The 25538-nt window shown below is 37.5% G+C and overlaps 1 protein-coding gene across 1 annotated transcript in view; it reads right to left on the minus strand.

Moving 5' to 3' along the window:
• The window catches only part of eys (eyes shut homolog), a 152644-nt gene that overhangs the window by 64805 nt on the left and 62301 nt on the right, over positions 1 to 25538 (minus strand). The window contains exons 25-30 of the mRNA XM_053332550.1: positions 13405 to 13501; positions 12805 to 12912; positions 10790 to 10935; positions 4212 to 4383; positions 3761 to 3839; positions 3097 to 3296 (exon numbers count right to left, since the gene is read on the minus strand). Coding sequence (XP_053188525.1) covers positions 3097 to 3296; positions 3761 to 3839; positions 4212 to 4383; positions 10790 to 10935; positions 12805 to 12912; positions 13405 to 13501 — 802 coding nt within the window. The remainder of the gene's footprint in view (positions 1 to 3096; positions 3297 to 3760; positions 3840 to 4211; positions 4384 to 10789; positions 10936 to 12804; positions 12913 to 13404; positions 13502 to 25538) is intronic.

The following is a 25538-nucleotide window of genomic DNA, read 5'->3' on the forward strand; positions in this document are numbered from 1 at the left end:
CATTAAGCTGTGGTGGATTTTTCAACTAGCACCTCACATTTACCTACATTCAGTATACTGAACCATATAATGGGCAGGGATACAGGGAATAAATAAACATCCAAATGGCTCATTCATGCAGTACTTTATATTTAAAATGACTTGTTTAAATAATTGAATTTTCTCATATGTAAGGAATAAGTGTGAAATTGTTCATCATTATATGTAATACAATTTCATTTTACACATCAGTAGTACCATGTAGCCGTAATAGCTGCATTATCAACCCAGTGGAGTAAATATTCTGGTGGTAAATATTCCTTATGTTATGGTATTATGTTTTATCTGTGCAACTCAAATCAGTAATGCATTAATTAAACCTGCACACTGTCAGCAAAATATTTAGTATAATTAACAACAACACAGACATACATGGTGAAGTATTTTACAGATATTCGTTCAGTGAAAACATTGATGTGCTTAGTTAGCAGATGATTTTGCCAATGTCGATTAAAGGCCCTAGGTGTTCACAAACTATTGACTAAATTAACATGCATTGTGCTTTATGCACTGTTGGCCTCAGTGTTAATGAATTTATTTGAAAAAAAATAATCAGCCTAAATGTTTGGCATGCTTTACAACACAACAAAACATCACATAAAAGATTATTTTAGATGTGTATAAAAACCCATTCAAACATGGTGGTGGAACAATTTAGGTGCAGTTATGCTTTTCTGTTTTGAAGTGAGGATCAATTACACCTTGAGCAAAGAGCAGTACCACTTGATTCTGCAGATGCCATCCCCACTGGCTTTAAGTTTTGTGGAAGAGCAGTCATTTTCCAGATGGACAATGAGCCTGATCATGCATCAACGCTACCTTAGGCCACAGAGACCGAGCTCTGCTGACTTGCATGGATTTCTAATTCACACTCACTAGACCTCAACCCCCGCTGAACCTCTTGGGGAATATTTCAGAAAAGTATAGAGAATGCAAATTCTCAAATCTACAAACGCCTGAATAAAATTCATGTTTCAGTAAATGCTAACAAACTCTTGTTATATTCATGAGGTTACAATTCCTCCTTGGGATTTTGACTTCTGTTGTAAACTGTGATCTGTGAGGTGCTGTTGATTTAATGATGTACAATAACACCATGACATCAGAAAATGGGCAAGGGGTTTCATCCATAACCTCTTAGTTGACCACCATTACAAAGAAATTAGTGTTTTTGAGGCTATTTGACCCCCAAAAACAGTCATGATGTAAATGTATGAAAGAGGCCTTTGCACCAAAAACACAAGATTAGAAGCTGCTGTCACTCAGAATTTAACTGTCAAGTTTTTTCATTAACACTAAATGAACTAGCACTGGACTGGAGCTAAATCTGTATTAATGTTTTCTGCTGGTGTATAATGTTTTATACATCAGCAGTGTCCATAATGCATCCACACTGCAATAAACTGCAAAATTACTGGGTTTTCAGCTTTATCTCTAATTATGTAATTAATAATAAACATTTATTCAATATCCAAAGATTCATCCCAATTCATAAAATAGAATCTTCTGTTGTGGTGGAAAAGTGCAGACAGTGCACAATTATCCTACTGTAAATCACACTAAAGGACATTTTAATAAGAAGATGTGTGTAAGTTTGTCCTCTGCGTGCACAGTTATCTGTAAATGCACACCATCCACCATACTGCCTGTCTGTAATACATATACACACAAATACACCTACAATGAAGTGAATGTCACAACAAGCTGTGCTGAGGCAGTAGGCAGTTCACTACCTCAATATATAATGCTGTATAAAGAACAGCAACATATTTTGGAGCTGTGATGTCTTGGATACATTACATCACAACATTGAGCATATAGCAGCACATCAGCAGATACTGTAATTAACTGTAAGGCATCCAGGGGAGCTGATATGTCAAATCTGCACACTTTTACTACATATACCTTGTATTCATATGCACTTCATCACTCCTGGGAAAGCATGTCTTCAATTAAAAAGTCATGATGTACTAACCTGGAGGACTGCTACTGTATATGAGAGCACAGATATAGGGTACTGCAGCTTGTGAGAGAATATACAATCTTAATTAGCGACAAGCTAAATTCAAAGGACACCAACACTTTACCTGTGTCCTTCAACTTCGCTTAGCTACAGTCCCCTTAGTAACTGCTGCTCTCCAGTCTTAAACACAGCATATGCAGTTTACAAGAATAACAGTGCTATAGTTCCTAAGGACACTGAATTCAGATAGAACACACGCATTTTCAAGTGGATATTTTCCATAGTTAGTCTTTTTTGTGTCTGGATGAACAGTATTTTCTTGTTCATCTGCAGTGAAAAGATTGACTTATTTTTACAGGTGAAGCCTCATATTGGCTTTAGATAAACTTTTAAATAGGCTACATTTCTGCATGGATGGGGTGGGTTAAATTGTATTGCTTACATTGTTTGTGCATTATGAAGAGAACTCTAAATGGTAATTATGAACAGGAGGAATGTTTCAGTGTTCATTTGGGCACCTGACTTTTATTTTAAGACAGACTGCAGCTGTTGAGATGGAGGTTGAGAGGATTTTCCAGAAGATCAACGGGCAAGACACTGAATCCCAAATTGCTCCTGATGGTTGAGCCAGCAGTGTATGGTTTGTGTGAATGTGCATTAGATTTTATCCTGATGAGCATGTTGGCACCTTGTATGGAAGCCTCTGCCATCAATATATGAATGAGTGTGTTAATTGGGTGAATGTTGACATGTATTGTAAAGTGCTCTGAGTGGTCAAAAGGCACTGTATAATTGTAATCCATTTACAATTTACCATTTCTTGGCCTTTGAAATGTTTCTTGGTTACCACAGTAGATAGTAAACTAGTTAGCTGTACACTGTTCACTGTGGGAGGGGCTTAGTGTATATTCTACTGGGAAATCTGACAAAAAATTGACAATGATTAGTGTTGTGACAGGTTTACACATTTAAACTATGCATCCAGGCAGCACTCAGTAAGATATGTTGTTTGAGTCAGGTCATACCATATGACTCCATCTTTCATTGCCATTTCATCAAAACAATGAAAGCCTTTGAATAATGGGCCGACTCACATGCATGTAAAGTTTGATCCTTCAAGATCAAGGCAGGTTGCTCCATTGAAACACAGTGAGACGTTAACAGCAGCCTCTTTGCACACGTCTATGTCAGTCTCACAGGTTTTCCCTGTGTAACCGTCCTGACAGAAGCAGGCGTATTTATCATTGAGATCCACACAAGAGCCTCCATTCAAACACGGACTGGAAGCACAGTCCTGTAAATGAAGACATCAAATATACAGCAGTGAACCATCGTGCCAGAAATACAGAACAGTGTGACAACCAGAACAGCAAGATGCATGTTTTTACCATCTAGAAATGTGGTTTAAATAAATAGGGAAAAAAGCATAATTTTGGAATAGAATATTGTTGGTAGTTACAAAGCAGATAACCAAATTATCTATTCAACTAACGCTCAAACAGACCTTGTAAACAACTCAATGTTTTATCTCTAGAGTGCAGCTGAGGCTGTTCTGGGTTTAAATCAATTAGGAATTAGACTAAGCAATTTCTTTTAATCAGGTATTTGTACAATGCTTACATGATCCTGGTAGTTCAATTGACTTATCTTTTAGAAAAATCAATAGAGTTAGTGATACCAAAGACCACACAAAGATTACCAAACTCTCCTGACATTCCTCTTGAACATCCAGCAGGTTTTTAATTAACATCAACTCACATCAATGTTTGTTTCACATCTGATGCCAGTCCATCCCGATTCACAAAGACAGAGGTATGAATGTAATCCATCCTCACAGCTAAAAAGGACAAAACAGATGGGATCAAAATGAATTAATTAAACTCATTCAACTGATTCAAATCTCAAAAATCATATCTGATAAAATGATTAAAAAAAAACATATTTTATGAAGGTTTGTCACTGCTGCACAGAACATGCAGAACCCTTTGTGAAATACATCATCTTTTGACTGAATGAATATTTCCTCTTCAACAGAATTAATGACTTTAATTTAGAGACAACCTTTAAGTGCATCACATTAGCTTCTTATAACACGTGCATATGTCTCCACTCAATGTGCTGGCAAGGAGTGTAATTAAAAATAATTTCATGCCATTTCTGCACAATTTACAGTGTTTCTGTCTTAAATGATGGAGAAAAAAACATGTACCTCCCATGAAGGCAAGGCGCTGACAAGCATTCATCAATGTTGTCCTCACAGTTGAGTCCATTGAAGCCATCAGGACACAAGCAGTGGTATCGATTAGGTGCATCAATACATCTCCCACTATTTTGACATGGGTTTGAATCGCACTCATTGATGTTAACTTCACACCATGCCCCTGGGAAATGAAGCATATTTTAGTAAGACATTACATATTTAACAACTTAATGGGATAATTTTAGTACTTCAGTACTCAAACACTTGACACAGATAAAGAAAAATCATAAAGGCAAGGCAATGCAAGTTTATTTGAACAACAAGACCAACTGCTTTACATGAGACATAAAAGACATCAAGATAAAATATAAAAAGTGACAACATTTGACTCCTCTGTCAGGATTCCTCTGTCAAACTAAACAACTTTTGAATTTAACTGAGAGTAACTTCACTATGAAACAACAGTGCATCTCTATTTTTGGATCTGTGGAGATATGACTGCGCATGCTCAGGGTTGTGGTCCCATGTTTACACTTCTTTGTTAGTCTGACAAGCAGAGAGGAATAAACAACTTTTTATTGCATTGAGGGAATATGTTGACAAAATCTTTCAGCATGGCACTTTTATGTGTTTTTAATAGTTTTTGGATGCAGTGGAGTCCAAAGATATTTTACAGAATATAACGCTGTGACTATATAAACTTGTAAATGAATAGTGTCTTTGTGTCTTTTAAATGGGATATGTTGATAAAAACCAACAACAACAAAACAAAAAGAGCAGCTCCTTTAATGGTAACTATGGGTTATATATATATATGCCCTTGTCAAGCTATGTAATGATTTTCTGCAAACCCGTATATCCCATCGACAATGTAAACTGCATTGTCAGCATCATTCATTATTTTCAATAGATCTAAAGGAAGTGTTTCACATCCAGGTCACACTGCTTACTAGACTACTGATTTTCAACTGTTCCATCTTTTTACTAACATCAGTATGTTTTTTAAATTACATTGTAGGTATGACCTTCACCGCAAGTAATTCAGATTCTTAAGCCGCGAATATTACACTGCAGCTTTAGCGTCTTGTAGCTACTTTGATTCATTTGAAGCTGCACAAGGACAAATACTTTTATCTTTAGAAAAGTTACAAATCTGGCTACACTAAGGAGCATTCCATACATTCAAACTGAGATCATTTTTACCCTGTATGAATTAAGTAAATCCAGCTAATTTATTTATGAAGTTTTCAACAAAGATTTTCACACAGATACATAAAAGTTGTACATGACTGAATAAAGGGGTACACATTAACAGCCATAGTAAAGATATTAAGCAATAATAAGAACAAATTAACAATATAAACAACAAAATCTAAATATAAGAATATGTCTAATATATAAAAGACATTTAGGAGACAATAACATACTTGACACATTGTGTACTACTAGTATAGGGAAGGTCTGTACATTCTTCTGTCCACACACAGATTGATGAATCTAAATGTGAGGGGCATTACTGATTTTAGTCATGAAACTACAACTACTGTATTCTTTACATTATTTCCAACCATTATCCAAATCATATACTAGAAAACTACACAACCGCAAGTTATGAAATGCAAAGACTTACAACAAAATGCATCACAGTAAATAATTCACCACTTTCATCTTAAGAGAAATATTGTGCGATTGGAGAATGATTGACTCATAATAACTGCTGTTATGTGTCAGAAGGTATTGCATTGATCTGAATCCGAGGGACAAATAATAGGCAAGCGTGATTGCTGTGAAAATCAAAATGTACTGTTCAGCAGATGAGTTTTTCTGTAGTGGATTACAATCTCAAGTTAGTTTCAAATTGCTGTAAAATAAGCCAAAAAGAAGAAGAAAAACTTGCAGTTGATAGATAATAAACTGCCACCAGTATGGTCCTGTAAGAGCAAGATACTGTCTTCTAAACAGCAGAAAGCGTTCTGTCCAGATAAAGCTGCCTCACCAACATGACATGTTTTTCCTCTCTGGTCTCTTTAATAACCTTTTGATATAAAGTGATCACAGACTTACATGAGTGTGCTGTGTGCATTTAATCGGCATTGCATTAAAATGATTGCTGGCTTCTGTAGCTCAACTTGTTTTTTTTTTTTGTTTTTTTTTAAACGTCAGGTTACTTCTTGCTCACATAATATTCCTCTCCTAGCAACATACCTTAAATGCTTCTAATAAAAAGGATTTGCTATGAGACACATTATTCAAAGTGAGGTTCAGTAATATGTTTGACACTTAGTTTATAAAAAGAGAAGCATCATTTAGGTTGTTGTCAGATATTTTAAAGAAAGTTTAAAACATACTGTAATTGCAAGATTAATCACGACTGAAAATTATATTATATTATTTTTTCAATATTCTTTTCTTCAGCCTGACTCTGTAGTAACAGTAAAAACTATCCTGCCTTGAATTGATAACTGATACAAACTCAGAGGCAAGTTATTACATAAATAATGATGCTTATGAAATTACATTGTTCTTACAGTATTAAAATGACTGCAAAACAAATATTAACGTATAGATAGATAACATGTCTGGGTCTGGGTATGAAATTTCTGTCTCCATCCCAACATATTGGAGGTGAATACATTTCAATAAATGGTTATCCTGGTTACAGTGAATAACCCACAAAACATGCCATCAGCAGTTTTCATGGGGACTGTAGTATGTCCTCTAACTGTTCAGGGAGCTCTGTGGATTGTGTCTCCGTAAACACTTTGTGATTGTTTCTAATTGTTCACTGCTGTAAACACCACAGACAAAATGACTTCAGCACTGAGGAGAAAGCAGAAAACTCACAGGAGGAAGTCTCAAACCTGGTTAAATAAAACTAAAGCTATCTGCCTAGCTGTGCACTCGTGAAGCAAATTGTGATTTGGGTGAATTGACACTTTAAACGTTAAATCACTTCAAACTTATCGAACAAACAATTAAGCAGATGAATTATTGATCACAAATAAGCTGGAAAAAGGCTTAGTATAAGTTTGTAATGTATTAATTACATATACACGTATATATACTGTATACAGCTCAATAAAAGAACATAGACTATGCTGCAACCCCTTCCAATTTTCCTAAGAGGACTCAGTGACAAGCAGCACTGAATTAATGGAAAAGTGTGTCACATACTGTAAGCACTGATGCTACTTACAGCTGTATACAGTGCTATGTATACGTAGGCACAATCCTCCATGCAAAAATCATACTGCACCAAATGTGCCCACTCAAAAGGTGACAAGTGAATTATCCTCGAAACAACTGACATCTTCACTGTCCATCAGAAACACTACGCCTCAAGATTGCTTAAGTAAGTCAGCTTTATTCAGAGAGTTAATGATATTCATTATTTATGCCGACCTCACAAAAATAGCAACAAGATCACAGAAAAAATGAAGGGGAGGAGAGAGAGTTCAAGCCGTGAAGGAAATACCAGATAACAGAAACTGTCAAAACGAGTCTCCCTCCTGCCAACAAATCAGAACACAAGTTGGGAAAACACACCGATGACTGCTTGTAATAGTGTAAATGACAGCAGGTACTGCATCAGTGAGATTAACACAAATCATTACTTTTGCAGTGGAATTAAAAAAAATAAATGAATAGGTCATATTTAATTCTATAACAATGCATTTCTGTGATGTTTCTTCCAAAAGTGGTAAAAAAAGATTATTTACAGTACCAACCCCCTGAAATCTGAGACATCCAGAAATGGAGAGATGAAAAATGATGACTGACCGATAGTTAATCATTTGGTAGCTTTACATCTTCACAAAGGGAGCAGGAATTTATTTACTGCCTTCTCTGTTTTTATCATGAAAGAGAATAAATAACCTGTCTTTAGTGTACACAACATCTATCATGTTCTCTCGTTACACAGGAAGTTAAGCGATTACTTTCTTGTGTCAAACTGATGACTCGTTTTTATTTAGCCAATAGGAAAACTATACAGCAGATGGGAAATTCACAGTTGCAGTATGACTGCAAAAGGCTGCAAACAATCCTTTAAATATAAAGTTAAGATACAAGGTTGCAATAAAAAAGAGCTATGGATAGTGTAATACTGGAAGAGTGATGCCGGAAATTGAGCAATATTTGAAAAAATAGTAGCAGTAGGCTGTAGTTTGAAAAAGAAAAATCTGTTATTTTCTCTCACGTCTGTCATATCTGCAATACACTAATGCCCAGAATAACATATACTCACATATCTAGATGTCATTTCAGCTGAGTCATAAAAGGATATCCTATCTGAAATCAAGACAACTAGATTGTGTCCTTAAAATACCAACTCACTGCTGATACTCTACTTCTGTTTCTGTGAATATATTTCATAAATGACAAGTGCTAAGCCCCAATAACAAATGTATTATTTATTCTGTATCAGAAAAAAGTGACAACTGCCTTTATCTTCAATCGATCCAATGAAAAAAATCAATTGAAAGTGTATGCTACATCTCTAAAACAAATGTATGCTACATCTCTAAAGTAGCAGACCTCTGCAGGGGCTCTGTGGAAAAGATGAGAATAACCACTTAATTTTATTTATCAAGTTGATGGAGCAAAAGACAGAATTTACTAGGGCCTTAACAGCAGTGTGAAGGCTGGAACATCATCATCTAACAATGTGCTGACTCTGGACGCTGCAACAATGTGCTGATTGCACTGGACTATCACTCAAGGGAACATGCTCCTTAATGATGGGTGAAGAAGAGAAAACAGAAGGTGACGAATAGTGTGCTTAAACCGTGATTTATATAAACAAGATCACCCATTAATCATGTCAGTGCAATGACTTCTGACCTCAGTACAGCTCCTCTGTACTGTATGGCTAAATAATACATTGGGATTTCAGAGCTGTTTAAACAAAACGCCCTAAATAATGATCAGGTAGCTGAGATCTAGACAGGTGCCTAGAATGCCTTACAGCATGAGTTATACTATTTTTCAAGCATCGATATGAGACATGGAGAACAAAATGTATATGCAAAACACAAAGCAAAAGCAATGAGTATTAATATTTATAATTAATTGACTTGCTGTGAAGGGAGAAACGCAAGTTAAAAAGATAAAGAATGCGCTTGTTCAATCTTCCCTCTAAATGGGTCATACAGACTTTTAAAAAAGGTGTAACATGATAATAAAAGCTGTTCATGAAACATTCAACCGGTTAGCACTCAAACATGTTGTATTGTAAAAAGCTTAAAAATATCCATCAATTCAGAAAAGAGAGGGTAATATTCAGAGCCTTTTAGACAACTCATCAGCTGTTGTTAGTAGTGCATGCATGAAGACACACAGACACTCACAGATTTCGGCAGAGGAGCAGAAAATAAAAATGCACTGACTGACTCACTAACCAACAACCAGGGAAAAAAAATCCAATACAGAAGGTGGAAATGAAGTGTCATTATAACTTAATCACATCCACGAGAGTAAGCAGATATAGCACTAGACCGATTTATTAGTAAGCAGCTTCAACTGTTACAGTCAGAATGAGTTTTGGCATTCGATATGCAAAAAAACCCCCAAAAAACCCTTGACTTTCCTGATGGCTGAAGAAAATAATATGATAATACCATCATGTGACACAACGAGTTACAGTATTTGGGTGACAGAAGAGGTGACGCGCCATACCATCAAAGCGGAATAACATTTCAATCAGTTCCAATCAGACTGCAGAAATATGATGTGATGAATCACCCTAAGATAACAAATTTGGTATTAAACCAGAAAACATCAAGAAAATACACACAGCAAGTAAAACTCTGTTCTTATTTGTATTTTTGTCAAAAGTTGTAATGCTGTTACACATGTTACGAGAGCAAATATTTCCTATGAGTTCTAGTTGGTTTGAGTCAGTCCAAACTGTATCCTCTGGCCGCTTGCTCTCTTGGGGAACCCTGTTTCCTCAGATGAGCTTAGAGCAACAGAAAAAGTAATGACTTGTACTATGCCGTGCGTAGGCCTAATAATAAAAGCTGCTTCTGTGGGAATTGGGCCATGCGTGTCAGGTTCTGCTCTCCAGAGTAGCAATACCTCAGAGATTTCCCCCCTCTCTCAACTGGGGAAGGATAAATTGATGATACAGTGAGGAAGACAAATGAAATTAATCTTCCCAGTACCTGACAGGCATCGGCTTTAGATAGTGCGAACACACACACACATACACACACAAAGATGCGCGCTAAAATAGCTCGATACCCGTCTGGGTGGAAAATAAGACAAATGGATTGAAGTAAAACAACAATAGTGTTCTGAGACTAAAGAGGCTGATGAAATGAAATAAAGGCAGCTAACAGACACTGAAAGTTTTCATCAGATAAAACAGGTGACATGAATTTATCTCTTGTTAGCTTTGCTGAAAAGCAGGCACTGTATCTTGCAGAGGCAGGCGGGCTAATTAAAAGCAAGCATTGTGGAGCAGTTTTTTACACTAAGCCAGATCTGTGTCAGAGTTGCCTCAATAGCGAGCGGCCGCAGCAGTCATGATAAGCTTTTTAGACTCTCATATTGATCTTCATGTCACCTAAGGGCAAAAGAGCTACCTGAGTATCCAGGGCGACAGACACACTTGAAGCCCCCGGGCTTGTTGATACAGATGCCCTCGTGTAAGCAAGGTGAAACTTCGCACTCATTCACATCCAGGTCACAGAGCATTCCAAAATAACCAGGAGGGCAAACACAGTGGAACCTGAGGAAGATGTGATAACACTCAATCATTAAGAAAGAAAGCAAAATCCAGTAAAGACCAATGTGACAAACAGGAAATACAGCAGACTTTTATACTTAGTTCTTCACATTTAAAATAAAACAGAATGTTGTTTTTTTTCAGTAAACCACATTCTTGCAGAAACAATGTGAGGTCCAATTAATTGGAGAAAACAGTGCTCCAGACAAACTAAGGAGCAGATTAAGAAATATTTTTCATCCTCAAACTGACCGACAGCTTCTTACACAACGTTTAACAATATGACAGCAATTAAGTTTCCCAGTGCTTAACTTTGGATTATATTTGATGACTTATTACTGAAGAGAAATATGTCTAATATGTCAAATACTGTTGTATACTCCTTGACCACACACCTCTGAGGAGATAGTTATCCTTTTTGTGGGTAAACATGTAATTAGACTCCTCTCTGCTAAAATCAAAAATAGATGTGTAATAAGTAACATTACATCTAATTTATGTGACATGTTAGACTGTATTTATTGTTACGTGGCATTACAGAATCGTGCTGCTTAATTATGGTAATTCTAAAGGCTTGCCTGGTCTGAGAGTAGCCTGGCTAACACCAGACGGCGTCTCAATCTCATGTCAGATTGAGGTAGGGTCTGGCAAGGAGCCGTTCATTTCCTCTTATTTGAGGCGGGATCAACGGAAGTCAATCAAATGCTTCTGTACACTACTGGACAAACTTACAGCCAATCATATCAACGATAGACAATGATGTATTCAGAGCATGTAGAGAGCAGCGTGAACACATCCTTTTTATGAAGGAAATCATGTAGTGCAAATTTTGTTCTATTTTCAAAGTGAACTTGTCTTCCAGTTTATTTAGCACACAATCTACTGCTGCTTCCAACAGTTGCTGCACCTCCATGGCCGCCATGCTGGATGTAAACAGAGTCGCTCTACGTTCCTCATTGCCTTGAGCCCGCCTCCCCCTTCTGTGATTGGTTCCCTATCTCAGGCGAAAATGTTGTCTTGGTGGCCATGCTAACTTTCTGAACGAAGTAGAATCTCATTGGTGTGAGAGCATTGGTATACCCAGGCTAGTCTGAGACATTATTGTCATAACAATGAACCTTTTCTTTATTGCTTCTGGTATAGTACGTCACTTCCCGCTGACACTCTGAGCAAATTGTAAATTACAACAGATCAGATGTATTATTTTTCACTAAAATCACTGATGAGAGGACACAACCTGACCGTTTCACAAATTACTAGAGTGGAAGGATGGGTGAATATAAGGCAGCTTGTTCAGCTTGTTGGGTCAGGGAGATGGAGATAGCGGAGTATGTATTGCTTGTGGTGGGCAACGAGGTTAGAGCACACCTGATGTGAACTCCCTGGACTGTGCAATCAAGGGAGTGCTCTGAGCAGGGCCAGGTCACATGAGAGTAAAATCATGACGGGAGACAAACTGGAGACAAACCATTTAGGACTCAAATTGGCCCTGGGACTTCTCTACCCATCTGTCCGACTAAGCCTAGAAGCCCCGGGGCTCCCATTAAGCACAGCAGAGAGAAGCACCAGTGGAGTCAAGCCCAATCTAGATACATGATGTGTTCCTGCTGAATTTGCTCTCTGTCTTTAGAATAGCAGCTTATGTGTGTCAAGGATGAAGACAGGCTTGTTATATAAACTGGAACACTTTGAAGAGGAACACCACAACCTTGTGTGTTTTCTTTGGAGAACGGTTTTGTTCATTCGCCTTTCAAAACAAACTCAGGAAATCAACTATGCCTGGCCTTTACTGATATCTGCCATTTTTAGTAAAGCAGTGAATAAAGGCTAAGGTGCAAAAGTAAAGCAAAAAGGAGTTATGTTCATACTTACTTGTTCACAAGGTCTTGACAAACGCTGCCATGGAGGCAAGGGTTTGATGCACACTCATTGATGTCTTCTTCACAGTAAAGGCCAGAAAATCCCATCTTACAATCACAGCTGGAAGAGAAAAATCACTAATATTGATATTTTGCCTCACTTGGAAAATCTATCTCCTACTGGCACACGAACAAACTGAAAAAATCTATAGGAATTTAATGATATTAATTATGCATCATTTAGTCTGATTGCACATACAGTACAGTACCGTAGGCCTGTTTAACTGAACCTAAAGCCAGTGTAATGTATGTGTAATGCATGACAAGAGCAATTAAGGCTGTTTTTCTTTTTTCTTTGTTGGAGATTGTTCACAGTATTTCAACATGAATTGGTATATAGATCCACAAAATCCATTTGGAGATGGGCCATGAGCTCAGAACAAATCTATTAGCTCAGGCCTAATCTTCTATCAAAATTACAGTAAAATGGCCTGAGCAGGAATGAAGGCTGCTGGTACTGCTGGTTTCACTAACTTTTACAATCTAGAGCAACAAAGTCAGAAAATTTGCCTCTTAAAGAAATGAAAAGCTGGTTATGGATAAAACTCTTTACCTGTAACCGTTGACCTGGTCCACACAGTCACCCCGATTTTGGCATGGATTGGAGCTGCACTCATTGGTGTCAATTTCACACCAACTTCCTTCAAATCCTGAAAGATAGATGAGATGGTCATGGATCAGCAAGCCCCACTACATCCTGAAAACGTCAAGGCCGATGATAACAAAGGCCCCAGTGAATGTCATTTTAATGGAACTAGTAGCCCCTGTAGCATATCTCATCTTCCAGCTCTCAGCACTCACTGTTTCCCCTCTGAGAGTGTGTAAGTCTAATAATACTTTAGTGCCACAGACAGATTGGTCTGAGGGTTAGTGGTTTGGGGTTTGGGAGGTTTGCATCTGTGAGCGCGAATGGGTGTATGTGTCTATGCGTGTGAGAAAAAATCCAGCGAGTATGGGGACATCTTGTTAAGTTACGGTAAGAGGGAGAGGCTAAGCCCAAGAGCTCTTTTGCCCTTGTTCATTAGGGGGTTGAGGGGTAGGATGGCTAAGCAGATCAGCATGGATGTTTTGTTGTACTTTTGAAGGCAGCCTGGGAGCTTGTAATGTTCTGCCTGCTGGAGGTATTCCTCTAGTGATTGGTCTTGGTCTGGTCCACAAGATATTTTTTCTGTCAGACTACATGACTTACTTTTATGACATACACATTAAAGAATAAAAAAAATAGTCAATAAACCCCTGATGCACCATTGAGTCTCTGCATTCAGTGACTGTTCTTGTCATTTCAGTTGTCATGGAATGAACAATGATACAGAGACACCATTTATTGTATAACACCACCATCAAACTCTTTTTGAAACTCTAAGCACAGTGTACTACTGTGTTGTCCCTGCAGAGCACCATCTGCTCAACATAATTAAAAGGGATACAAACATATTTTAAAGGGTTAATAAAAGTAGTTTATAATGAGCATTAGTGCCGCTATTGTTTTCCTTGTCTCATTATGTTACTCCTACTGCTTCAAGTTGGAGTTCTATATTTTTGAACTACCATTTAAAGGGTTTTGCTTTGTTTAGCTCTTAATTCTCAGCTGCAATATGTTTAACACAAAGATGTGTAAGCTGTTTTTTGAGACAAGCAGTCACATGCAGTTAAGTCTTGCAAATGTGAAAGAAATCTGTTATGTAATATTATATTCATCTTTTTAAGGCATTAGTATCATGTATTTGTATTTTTTTCCTTTTTCTTAAGGTTACTACAGAAGCATGATATTTGCCTATATGTAATGCTGCAAAGAATCAAGATGGATCAGTGTGTAAAACTAACAGCAACAGTGATATTTGTCATTTTGGTGCTTTCAGAATCTAGCGCACAGAGCAGCTGGCAGACAATTATATATATAATAAATGTAAATGCAGATAGATGCAACAATTGTTAGCTGTTATTTGTTGTTTGCATTTTAGTGAGATGAAACTTGACACTTAACAGATAAAGTGTTGTTGAATAGCAAATGTCTATAAATGAAGCACTCCACTGTACATTTTTAATCAGATGAACAAACTATATTGTATGTCATTATGTTTAAAATGAAGAATGACATTTTGCAATACGACCAGTCGAGTGATGATACTGGAAATCAAAGATACGATGGCGACACTGACACAGCTATGTGCATCTTGGGACAAGACAATGCGAGGGAATCCACGAGACCACAGAGAGCACAGAGCATCTGGTGAATTATGGGGCAGCCCAGGTTTCCCAAGCTGGGCTGTCAGTCAAAGCAATGGTGGAGCACCTTGGGGACTATTTCGAATGTCACCGCAATGTAATGCATCTTCTGCCACTGAGCAGTGACTGGAGGCTTCTCTTTGACAGAGTACAGAGAGGGATACCCAAGGCGCGAGCTCACATAGTCATTCCATCATCTGGCAGGAGCTACAGTGTGTGATCACTGCTCCTGCCAGTGAATGTCTCCAAGGAGAAGAAATTGTGGGTAATCCCCAGTGGATAGTGAACTAACTTTGATGGACGCTTCAATTGAAATATGAGTGATGTCTTCATTTTGAGAGTATGAATTTGATTTGGACTGCTACATTTATGACTGTAGTCTCCTTATCAAAGTTGCTGTCAGTCTGAGGTAACAATAGCTAACAGGGGGCTCATTTAAGATTCTATTGCCTACTGCTTGTGCAATATTGATTATGGTCTTTGTCTAGGTAGAACATCGATGATCGGTGAATCAGTGTATTATTGTCATGCTGACACCAAAATCACCATTCCAGGTTTCTGTCAGCAACTTCATGTTGCTTTCTGAACTTCCAGATTACATTTTGATCTTTATAGTTTGTGAGTCCCAATCAGTGTTTTATTTTAAATTACACAGTCCACAAATGCAAAACCCCACTTATATTCTTTAGAGTTGGACATAACACCATTATTAGGACAATGAGTGTCATGTTTAGTAAAGGTAAAAATTCTAATGGGACAGATGGAGTTAAGCGAGCCCTATTAAGCTCTCAAGATAAGATAAAATGAGCTTTTATTGCCTCCCTTTGGACAAATGTATCTTAGGCATTCAACAGAGGACAGGTGACAAAGCAGAACACAGCTGACATAGAAGCACAAAGCCTCTCCATATACACACACAATATATCTGATACACATATACAGTCAAACTACAGTTACCACACTATCACAGACAGATCCATATACACCATAACATACACATCAGAAATATTACACCATGTCTTAGACCAAGATATTGCACATTCTATCCCATTCACCCATCCCCCCACTACTTTTCAGTAGTTTGATTGATAGTGGAACTAAGGACATTTTATACCTGTTCAACTTATAGTAACCTTTAACTTTTGGCCGAAGGCATTAGCTCATACTCTTTGCGAAGGCTATGGTTTGGGTCACAGGTAATTTTAAGGCTCTGCCTCCTTACTGTGTCCTCAAATATCTCCTGAAGAGAAGAAGGGGGCAGCATGCCAATTATCTTTTCCAGCCTTTCTGATCAGGTTTTTGAGTTTAATGGACTAGCAACTGATTAAAACTGGGCTGTGGTCACCAAAAGACCTTGGATGAAAGACCATGTTTTGACCAGTGTTTTTAACATAAGGTTGTGCCCCTTACACACTGCACAAGCTTTTCTATCTCTTGCTTACACATAACAATGTCTGAATCTGCCAGTACACTGAGTATAGCTAATCAGAAAACCTGATAATATAGTTGTCTGTGTACTGGTTTGTACCATCATTTGTATATAATATGAAAAGTAGGGGGGAGCTAACACAGCCTTGTGGAGCTTCAGGATGAATAACCTGTATCTCAGTGAGAACTTAGCTGACTTTAACCTGCTGTTATTTTCCTATGACAAATGTAAACTGCTATGTGATTAAGAGTTAACCTCCATCTGTTTCAGCTTGTTTACAGGGTCTGGAGAATATAGAATTGGATGCTGAGCTAGTCCATAGACATTAGTCTAGCATAAGCTGTATCATCAGTGCCTGTACCATCTTTATAAGGAAACTGGTACGGGTCTGTAAGAGAGGTACAACTCACCTTGTACAGTAGGTTCCCTACCATAATGCATTCAGGTGATTTCATCACTATATATGTCAGTGTTACCAGTCTAAAATCATTATTTCTATTTTCCCCTTATTGTAAGAATGGTACATGTATCAACTGAAAGCTGGAACAGAGGGCTACAGGGTAGGGTCAATTGCTGCATAATTGTTTTAAAGGATCAGTGTGTAGGATTTAGTGGCTACAGTGAGGTTGCAACCAACTGAATACATCTCCACCTACAGTGACCCTCTCTAGGGACAGTGTTTTATTTGTTAATTCTGTGCTACTGTAGAAACACAGCAATGCAACATGGCAGCCTAGTTGAAAGGGGACCCAAACCCTGAAGGGCTCATTCTTTCATTCAAAGGAAACAGAAACACAGCAATTCTGATTCCCATGAGATTGTACACTAATTCAAACATACATATCTTTATTATATTCCATTTCTGCCAAGTCCATTCCTATAGATGCCACTAAATTGTACACATTGCACCTTTAAGAAGAGTAGCCAAAATGTCCACTGGCCTTATTAGTGTGCACCTTCTTAAAATCCTTCTCCACAGTATTTGGATCAATTACTATTCCATCCTGTGTTGGATCATATGTCAATGTAATCGAGATACTTCTACATTCATCAATATTAATCACTCCTTTCAGGATCAACATGTTTATAGGCAAATTAGTGCTGTGGTGAAGTCCAGCTGTTTTCAGATTAGACAGCTGGCAAAGGTGAAGCCTTTCCTCACACAACAGCACTTTGAAACATCTCGGCTAGATTACTGTCATGCACTTTATTTTGGAGTCAGTCAGTCCTCCATTGCACGTCTCCAGTTGGTGCAAAACTCAGCCGCTCGCCTCTTAACAGGGATACATAAGAGGGAGCACATAACGCCCATCCTGGCCTCCCTCCACTGGCTACCTGTGCACTTTAGAGTCCATTTTAAGATTCTTTTATTTGTTTTTAAATCTTTAAATGGTCCCTGCTTTACCTCTCTGAGCTCCTTCACCTCTATGCTCCTGCTCAGTGCCTCAGGTCAGCTGATCTGCTGCTCCTGGAGGTACCAAGGTCAAAACAGAAGCTCAGAGGGGATAGAGCATTTTCTGTTGCTGCTCCTAAATTATGGAACAAGCTTCCTTTACATATTAGACAAGCCTCCTCACTGTCCATTTTTAAAACTCGTCTTAAAACCCATTTTTATTCCTAGGCTTTCAACCCTGCATGAGACTCTGCTCCTGTTTTAGTGTTTTATGGTTTTATTTTAGCTATTGTTTTATTGTTTTTAATTTGTTTTAAAAAAAATAAACAATTATTTCAGTATTTATTTCCTGTTAATTGTTTTATAACCCTGTGTTGTTTTATCTATTTATGTACAGCAATTTGTTTCAGCTATGGTTGTTTTAAAGTGCTATATAAATAAAGTTGAGATGTGTCAAAAAGGTTTATCTACTGCATAACTTTTGGTCTACAAAAATGGACACGACCTTGGCTCAGGAGATTACATTACCAATGCTGTGCAACAAACAACTTAATTAAAGCAATTCAAATTAAATATGTATTGATTTGATCTGATTTCTCTGTCCATAGACAAATTACATATCAAATTAGGCATCATAGCTTTGTTTCTTATAATCATGCAGTACAGCAAGCTTGTGAGTCCTTCATATGTACTGACCAAAAAGTGGGTTACTTGAGTAAGTGGGTGAAGAATAGAAATCTCTTTGCATGTAAATACAACCAATGCAGCCAATTTACCTCACTGCTACACACCTGCACCACCTCTTAAGCACCGCTAATGATTCTAACCTCTTTCTCACAGTGGTGTGCTCGTACTTAACCACCGCTACACTCTGTCTAGAACAATGCTCACAGTAAAACCTAATGTTTTTCTTATTCTCTAGTTTTAGCTGTATAAAACAACTAAAGTAGCTCATTTACAAACACAGTGCTTTACCAGACACTGTTTACTTGTACTACTAGATTTTACTTGGTATAACATAATTGCTGCCAATGTTTGATACCCTATTTCTGAAAATATTCAAAGACACATCTGTATTATTTGTCTGGAAAAAAAATAGTTTCCCCCCCTCCCCTCAATTCAGCCTCTGTCTCTTACAGGCAGTCTTAGCTCCTGTTCCTTTAAGGGCCCCCTCCTGACGAGCCCACTATGTTCTGAGCTTCCATGAAGCCTGTCAAGGGGAAGCTGTATTAGAGTCATCTTGCTTTACTGCTTCAAATTAAAACATTTTAAATTACTAAATAGCAGGAGACTTTTATTGCAAAGAATTTACAGGAAATAAAATGTATTAACAGTGATAAATATGAACATCCAACACTGCAACATTATAGGCAGCATAATAGGTCCCCTGTAAGCGAAATTATGTTAAAAGGCTGCAATTACTGCTGAACTCAAATACATCCACTATATCTTTTTTGTTTTAATATGCATAACTTTTGCTACATTTACACCTAGTGTCCACATTACTCAGATGTTGGCACAGAAAGCCACATTTGCTCCCTGATTGGGAATTATCAATTACAATGTTTCCTTCCCTGATTCATCATACCCTGTCAGGACAACTTCCAATCTATGTTTTCCAACAAGAAGAGAAATACAAAATGGAATTCCATGCTACTCTATTTCTACATATGGTATAGCACAGTTCTTGTTGTGGGTGAGTTTGTTTTTCACTCTTTTTCTGCTTAAAGAGGACACAAACTGTTTAATGCAGCTTTAGCTAGTTAGCATAATTTAACATTTCAAGAAGGAGAGAAAATGAGATTGTAACTTACTCAAACATCAGTAAAACTGATAAATATTGGCTATGCTTTAGGGTATGATTTCCACTAGGAACAGTGCAGAACATGCTCCTGACATTGTTTTTTTTTTTTTTTTTTTACAGTTACTGTACAATTTGAGTAAATCCCTACATCCTCGCTTAAACTGCCCAGCTGTCATAATCCAAATGAGAGAGTACACTGACTTGATACAAATGCAGATGCACCCATCTAGGTTGCCTTTGGCTGTTACCCTATGCTTAAAGCAATGAGCTTCGTGAGACGTAGTGAGCACTTGGGTGACTGTTTTTGCTGTGAGTTTTGCCTCTCAGGCTACACACAGGCTGCCCTTAGCCATTTGATCGGTGGAGCTTGCTGGGGCTCTATGTAGCCTGGCAGCTGTGCCAAGAGCAGACACTAATCACAGGGGACAAATAAATATATTTTTTAAAATACTACTTTATTTACATTTTAATGTACAGGTGACAATGTATTTCTATTATGCATCATGTGTACTGTCCAATACTTCCTAAAAAGACAAACAACAGGACATAGATATGAGGCAAGAAGGGATATATAGTGAATTAAAAAATTCTGATGTCTATGGTAGAAACTATACTGTACATTCACATAGACCCTGAGATTCCGTTGTATTCCATCACATTTGAGACAAAACCTTTGCTACTGACTATGCTGCAGGAAACTCTATTCTGTTAACACTGTGGCAATTTTCGGCATGTGGATACTTTGACCTGCTGTGATGCATTCAGGGGTTAAACACCAATATGTTAGAAGATACTAATGACTGCAAATTTTTTATGAAGAGAAAACCCCTGATAGCACTATGTGCTCATTGAAGCTTTGTTTGGCATTTTTTGATGCAGCTGTTGTTCAGGCTGGAAACAGAGGTCTCAGAGCTAAAATGGAAGAAAAGAACCACCTTTTGCCCTCAGCAAAGGAATATCACTGGCGTGCTGAGACCTTTGCTCATTGAGGGGGCATGCTCTCATACTGAGACTGAACACCTGCTACATTTTAGTATTTTCTTTCCTCTCTGTGCGCCGTCACTTTCAAAATACTAGACTAATATTAGTTCTCAAAATGGTGCATTGATTTACATGCTATGAACTTTGTTATGTTATGGTCCATTATTCTATGAAAGGAAAGTCTTTGGCATATCTTTGATCTCAATAATTGTAATATGGAGAGAAATGGTGATTGTGGAAGTTCAATGTCACGGTAGATTGGTTTAGTTACTGTACATTAAGTTTAACTGATGAGTCAAAATACAACACATTTTATCTATTTCATTAGTCTGTTAGATGTTGTGTAACCCCTGTGTTCCATGTTTTGCTGCTATTCTGTCTCGGTCAGAGCACCACTGTAAAATATATAGTTTTTCTCTTTAATGTCTTTAATTTAATCTCAGTGAGGCACTTTCCTTGTTAAATGGGATTGTTATTATTATTCAACAATCCTATGAACAAGTACAAAGACAACCAATATGGTTTGCCACAAATATATGTGGAAGATAAAATGCATACAGATTATAAACTAACTTGGCCTATGTATTTAATAGTGTAAGCCCAAAGGTAAAAGTCTAATATGTTTTATATCACTATGCAGGTAGAAGAAAAAGGTCAGTGTCATTCACATACAGTACCAGTCACAAGTTTGGACACACTTTCTCTTTCATGTAAATGGAAAAGCGTGTCCAAACTTTTGACTGGTACTCTACATCTTTCAGGGCATTTACTTTATAAACTGACTACATCCACTATAAATCAGTCCAATGCTGTCCATAAAACAGACGTATTAATTCAAATGAATGCAATGAGGACAGCCTTTTTTTTAACATGTCTTTGGCAACACATATTATCAGCACATCTTTTTCAATATTAGGTATGTGTCAGTTCTCTTGTTGACACAGCTTCACAGTAGCTCATTAACCAACTGTTCGCTAGGACACAATCTCAATCTTGTGGAAGGTGAAGGCTAGTGTAGCATGCCATGCAAATAAAGGGGTTTGTTCTCCATCTGGCCAGGAACACCTCTGGGGATATTCTCAGCCATGGTGACCAAATGGTTTTTGCATGTTAAGGGACAACACAATGCTTCTGAATTAATTCACCTCACTACAATATACTGCAAAATTCATATTTCTGCATTCTAGGCAAACCAACTGTCTCCCTCACATAATCTCACATTAAACACTGAATAATGACACCTCCAAATTCATTGAAAAGCACAACAAGATGAACATAATTATGATGACTCAAATTAACACTAAAACAGGAAGTGCTAAAGTAACACACAGATCCTTCTATTGGGCAAATACAAAAATGTGAGACATAATTGGCTCTATGTTAGTGTTAGGTCTTGAGCGCACAACCTGCGTGACTGACTGCAAGTGCAAATGGTCTGAGTAAAGTGGATTATGGATCAGAGGGTGTGGTTAATAATACATAGACTTTTAACCAGTCATATCACTGCTCTTATAGTGCTGGAACAACTGTACAAATCACAGTATAGCATAACAAACAACAAAGTGCCACAAATGGAAAGATGCTTCCTAAATAAATCATTGTTGTCTGGAAGGTGCAGAGCATTGTAATGTGCAAACCCATCATCACAAAGCCAGAAGTACATGGTGTGTGTGTCTTTACACTCATTCAGTATGATAATAGAAATACATAATAGAAATGTTGGTAAAGCTATTTAAAGCTCTATGATCACACCAATACAACACAATTTATTCTGACTCATATCAATAATGTTAACTTTACCTTGGTGTGATATGAGAAAACAGCATCTGTAACACAGTACATTTAAAGAATAAAACCTGCAAGTATTAAGTTATCATAAACAGGAGGGATACAGGGATGTCTTAGTCTGTGAGATTATTTACAGCAGCATGTCGTCATTTGCAAATTATTCAATCAATGTAAACTCAGTGGTCAGTCGTGCATAATGGCACTGCATTCTGACGTGGCACATTGGAGACTGCAGATTTATAAATATATCTGTCCTGCTGCCTTCAGCTGCTGCAGGGATTTAATGAAGTGAGGGAGAAGCTTTTCATACAATATTACACTGCTGTGGATAAAATATACAGTAAGAGTCACCCATTTTAATTTATGTATAAATGTAGACTGATTTACAGGCGCCCCTGCTTCAACCACATTAAACATTATTGTTTGATGCCAATTTAAATGCATCTACTAGTTGGGGAGTGTTTAATTAAAATAGCTAATTTGCATTATTGCTGCACATTTGTTGAGATTATTTAGTTGCTTCTTGTTGATAAAGGAGGTTGACTTTGTGCCAGAAGTAGTCTTGGTTCTTAGACATCTACTCTCCAACAACTCACTATGCTCTGCCCTACTTGAATCACATTCTCATATTATTGTGCGGTGTCTCCTCCAACCTGTGCACCATGCACACAGCGCTGGGGATCAAAGTGCCATACGGTACAGATGGGCAAAGTGCATATCAAGGTCAGGAAAATACCACACTGTCTGAGCACTGTTGCAATGGATCTTATGCCACCACAAAAATCAAATAACATTTAAAAACAACCTTGTGAATGAAAAATATTTAGAAAAAAATGAAATCTTACTTAAATGTTATGAGATGTCTACCATGTCATGTCTTAATTCAGTATACATGTAATCCAGCCAGTTGATGTTTTGGGTCATTACTTCAAACCCCTATAGTACACAGACAATATGGCATTTAAGTTCCATCATTTAAAAAAAAAAGAATAACTAAACTGTTATAGTAAAATGAAATAGTCCTGTAGCAGATAACATAGAGAACCAATATTGCCTGTGACTTTGAAAAATCATCATACAATCACTGGCTTGTGCTTAGACTGTGAAATAATGACTATAAATAATGGTTACATATTTTAACAAAAGTCTTTGTCCATTAATAGTCTATGAAAGCATATTACCTGTGTTTATGTTTAGATTAGATACTAATTTGACAGTTTAACGTGTTCAAAGTTCCGATTCAACCCTCTACAGTAAATTAAATTAAATTACATTACAGCCTAAAATTATTTGAGGTTTTTGTCTTTTAGACAGTGAGTGGATACATCCTGGACAGAATGGAAGATAATACTGGAGGATATGGAAGAAATGTCCCAGATCAGATTTAAACCCCGGATGTTGCCGCCTATATGCAAACTTTTATCTGGTGAAACCCTTCAACAAACTGAGCAAGGACATTGAGGCCTATAGATTGTGTACAAGATTCAGAATCTGACGTTACTTGGCCTTGTACCGTAATCTGTGTTGAGCGATTGTGTGCATGTTTGTTTCATTTGTTGTGGTTGTCAGCCAGTAACCCTCAACCCAACCTCTACCCTAACTCTCCCATTTTCAGGTTACTTCTCTGTCAGGTCTGGCACTCCCTGCTGAGGCTCCCTCATTAAGAGGAAAGTGGAACATCTGTGCCAGACAGGCAAGATGACTTAGGCCTCCTGGCCAGTGCCTCAGTAGAGAGTCACTGCTACACAGAACAAAAACTTTATACTATCCACAATTAAAAGAGGATAACTGCTTTCCTTGTATTTTCTTTAAAGGAAATTCTTTCACCTACCTCTGGTTTTATGCTGGCCTGCAGGTTCTCATAGTATACCTTTGTAGACAAAACTCATTTCCATTGTGGGTGCGTCTTACAAATCCCTTTAATGCTACTCCCAGTGGGCACATCCTAATGGCTGCCTTTTAGTTCCTGTTGAACCGACTAACACCAAAATTACCACATCCCCCGTTTTCTGAGACTGATATAGTCTAGTGGGAAAACTATGACCACACACTTTATAACATATTCAGTACAGCAAGTCTGAGAAAGCTGATCATTAAACTGAGAGTTTAAGTGCTTATTAAAAAAAGAAAAAGACTTGTCATCAGCTATCAGTGGTTGTCCTAAAACTGGCCATGAAGTGTTTTACATCCTTCGCCTGCTGGTTGTTTTTACATGGGATAGCAGTATCCTTTCAATTACTGTTTATAAAAAGTAGCATGCAGCCAAAATTTTACCAAACAGGAACATCTTATCTTAAAACATGAAATGACAGCTGATTTGTCTCTCATAGTTTATGTTGATTTAAATTAACATGGGGCTTCTGCTCCTGTTTTTTGGGTGCAAATGCAGAAAATGATAACATCAATATTTAATAGTAGTATTTTAACTAATAGTAAGTTTCTCAGGAGTTAAACCACAACAAGACTAAGATCATTGTTAGTTTTTTTCCAAGCTTGATGACCTCATAGAAATCCCACTGCTTAACTGTGCCTTCATTCGCAGTGTGCGTTTTGGAGGGCTGTCTCCAGCTGACTGCATAATGAGCTGCTGTCTTTGTAAATCAAATACTGAATACACGCAGACTGGGGCTGTAAACTAAATGAAAAGTGCTGCACATATTTGTGCAATGACATTTTCAAGGTACATCTGGCCCTGAATGTAAGCACGACTTGTGTTTGTTAACATGAAAACTCCACATGGCACTTTAAACATCTCTGACTGAAAAATATATGCCACGTCAAGATAGCTATTGTTTTCTATAAGACCCTCTCTCTTTAACAGCATAAACCTTCAAGTCTACCCTGAGGCAGTTTTTTAACATGGTGCAGCTGCCACATTGCAATTATTTCCAACGGCAGCCATGTAGAGGATGAGACCATGTGGATTCAAATGAGCTGCAGTTGGAATATGGACCATGGGATTTTTGTACTGTAAACAATTTGAGGAATTTAATTTCATTACTCAAGATTCAGTCTCTAATTCAGTCTCTTTTGATTTTTTTTAAGCTCTTTTACTGCTGCCATAGT

Source organism: Scomber japonicus, chromosome 14 (assembly GCF_027409825.1).
Source record: "Scomber japonicus isolate fScoJap1 chromosome 14, fScoJap1.pri, whole genome shotgun sequence".
NCBI lineage: Eukaryota > Metazoa > Chordata > Actinopteri > Scombriformes > Scombridae > Scomber > Scomber japonicus.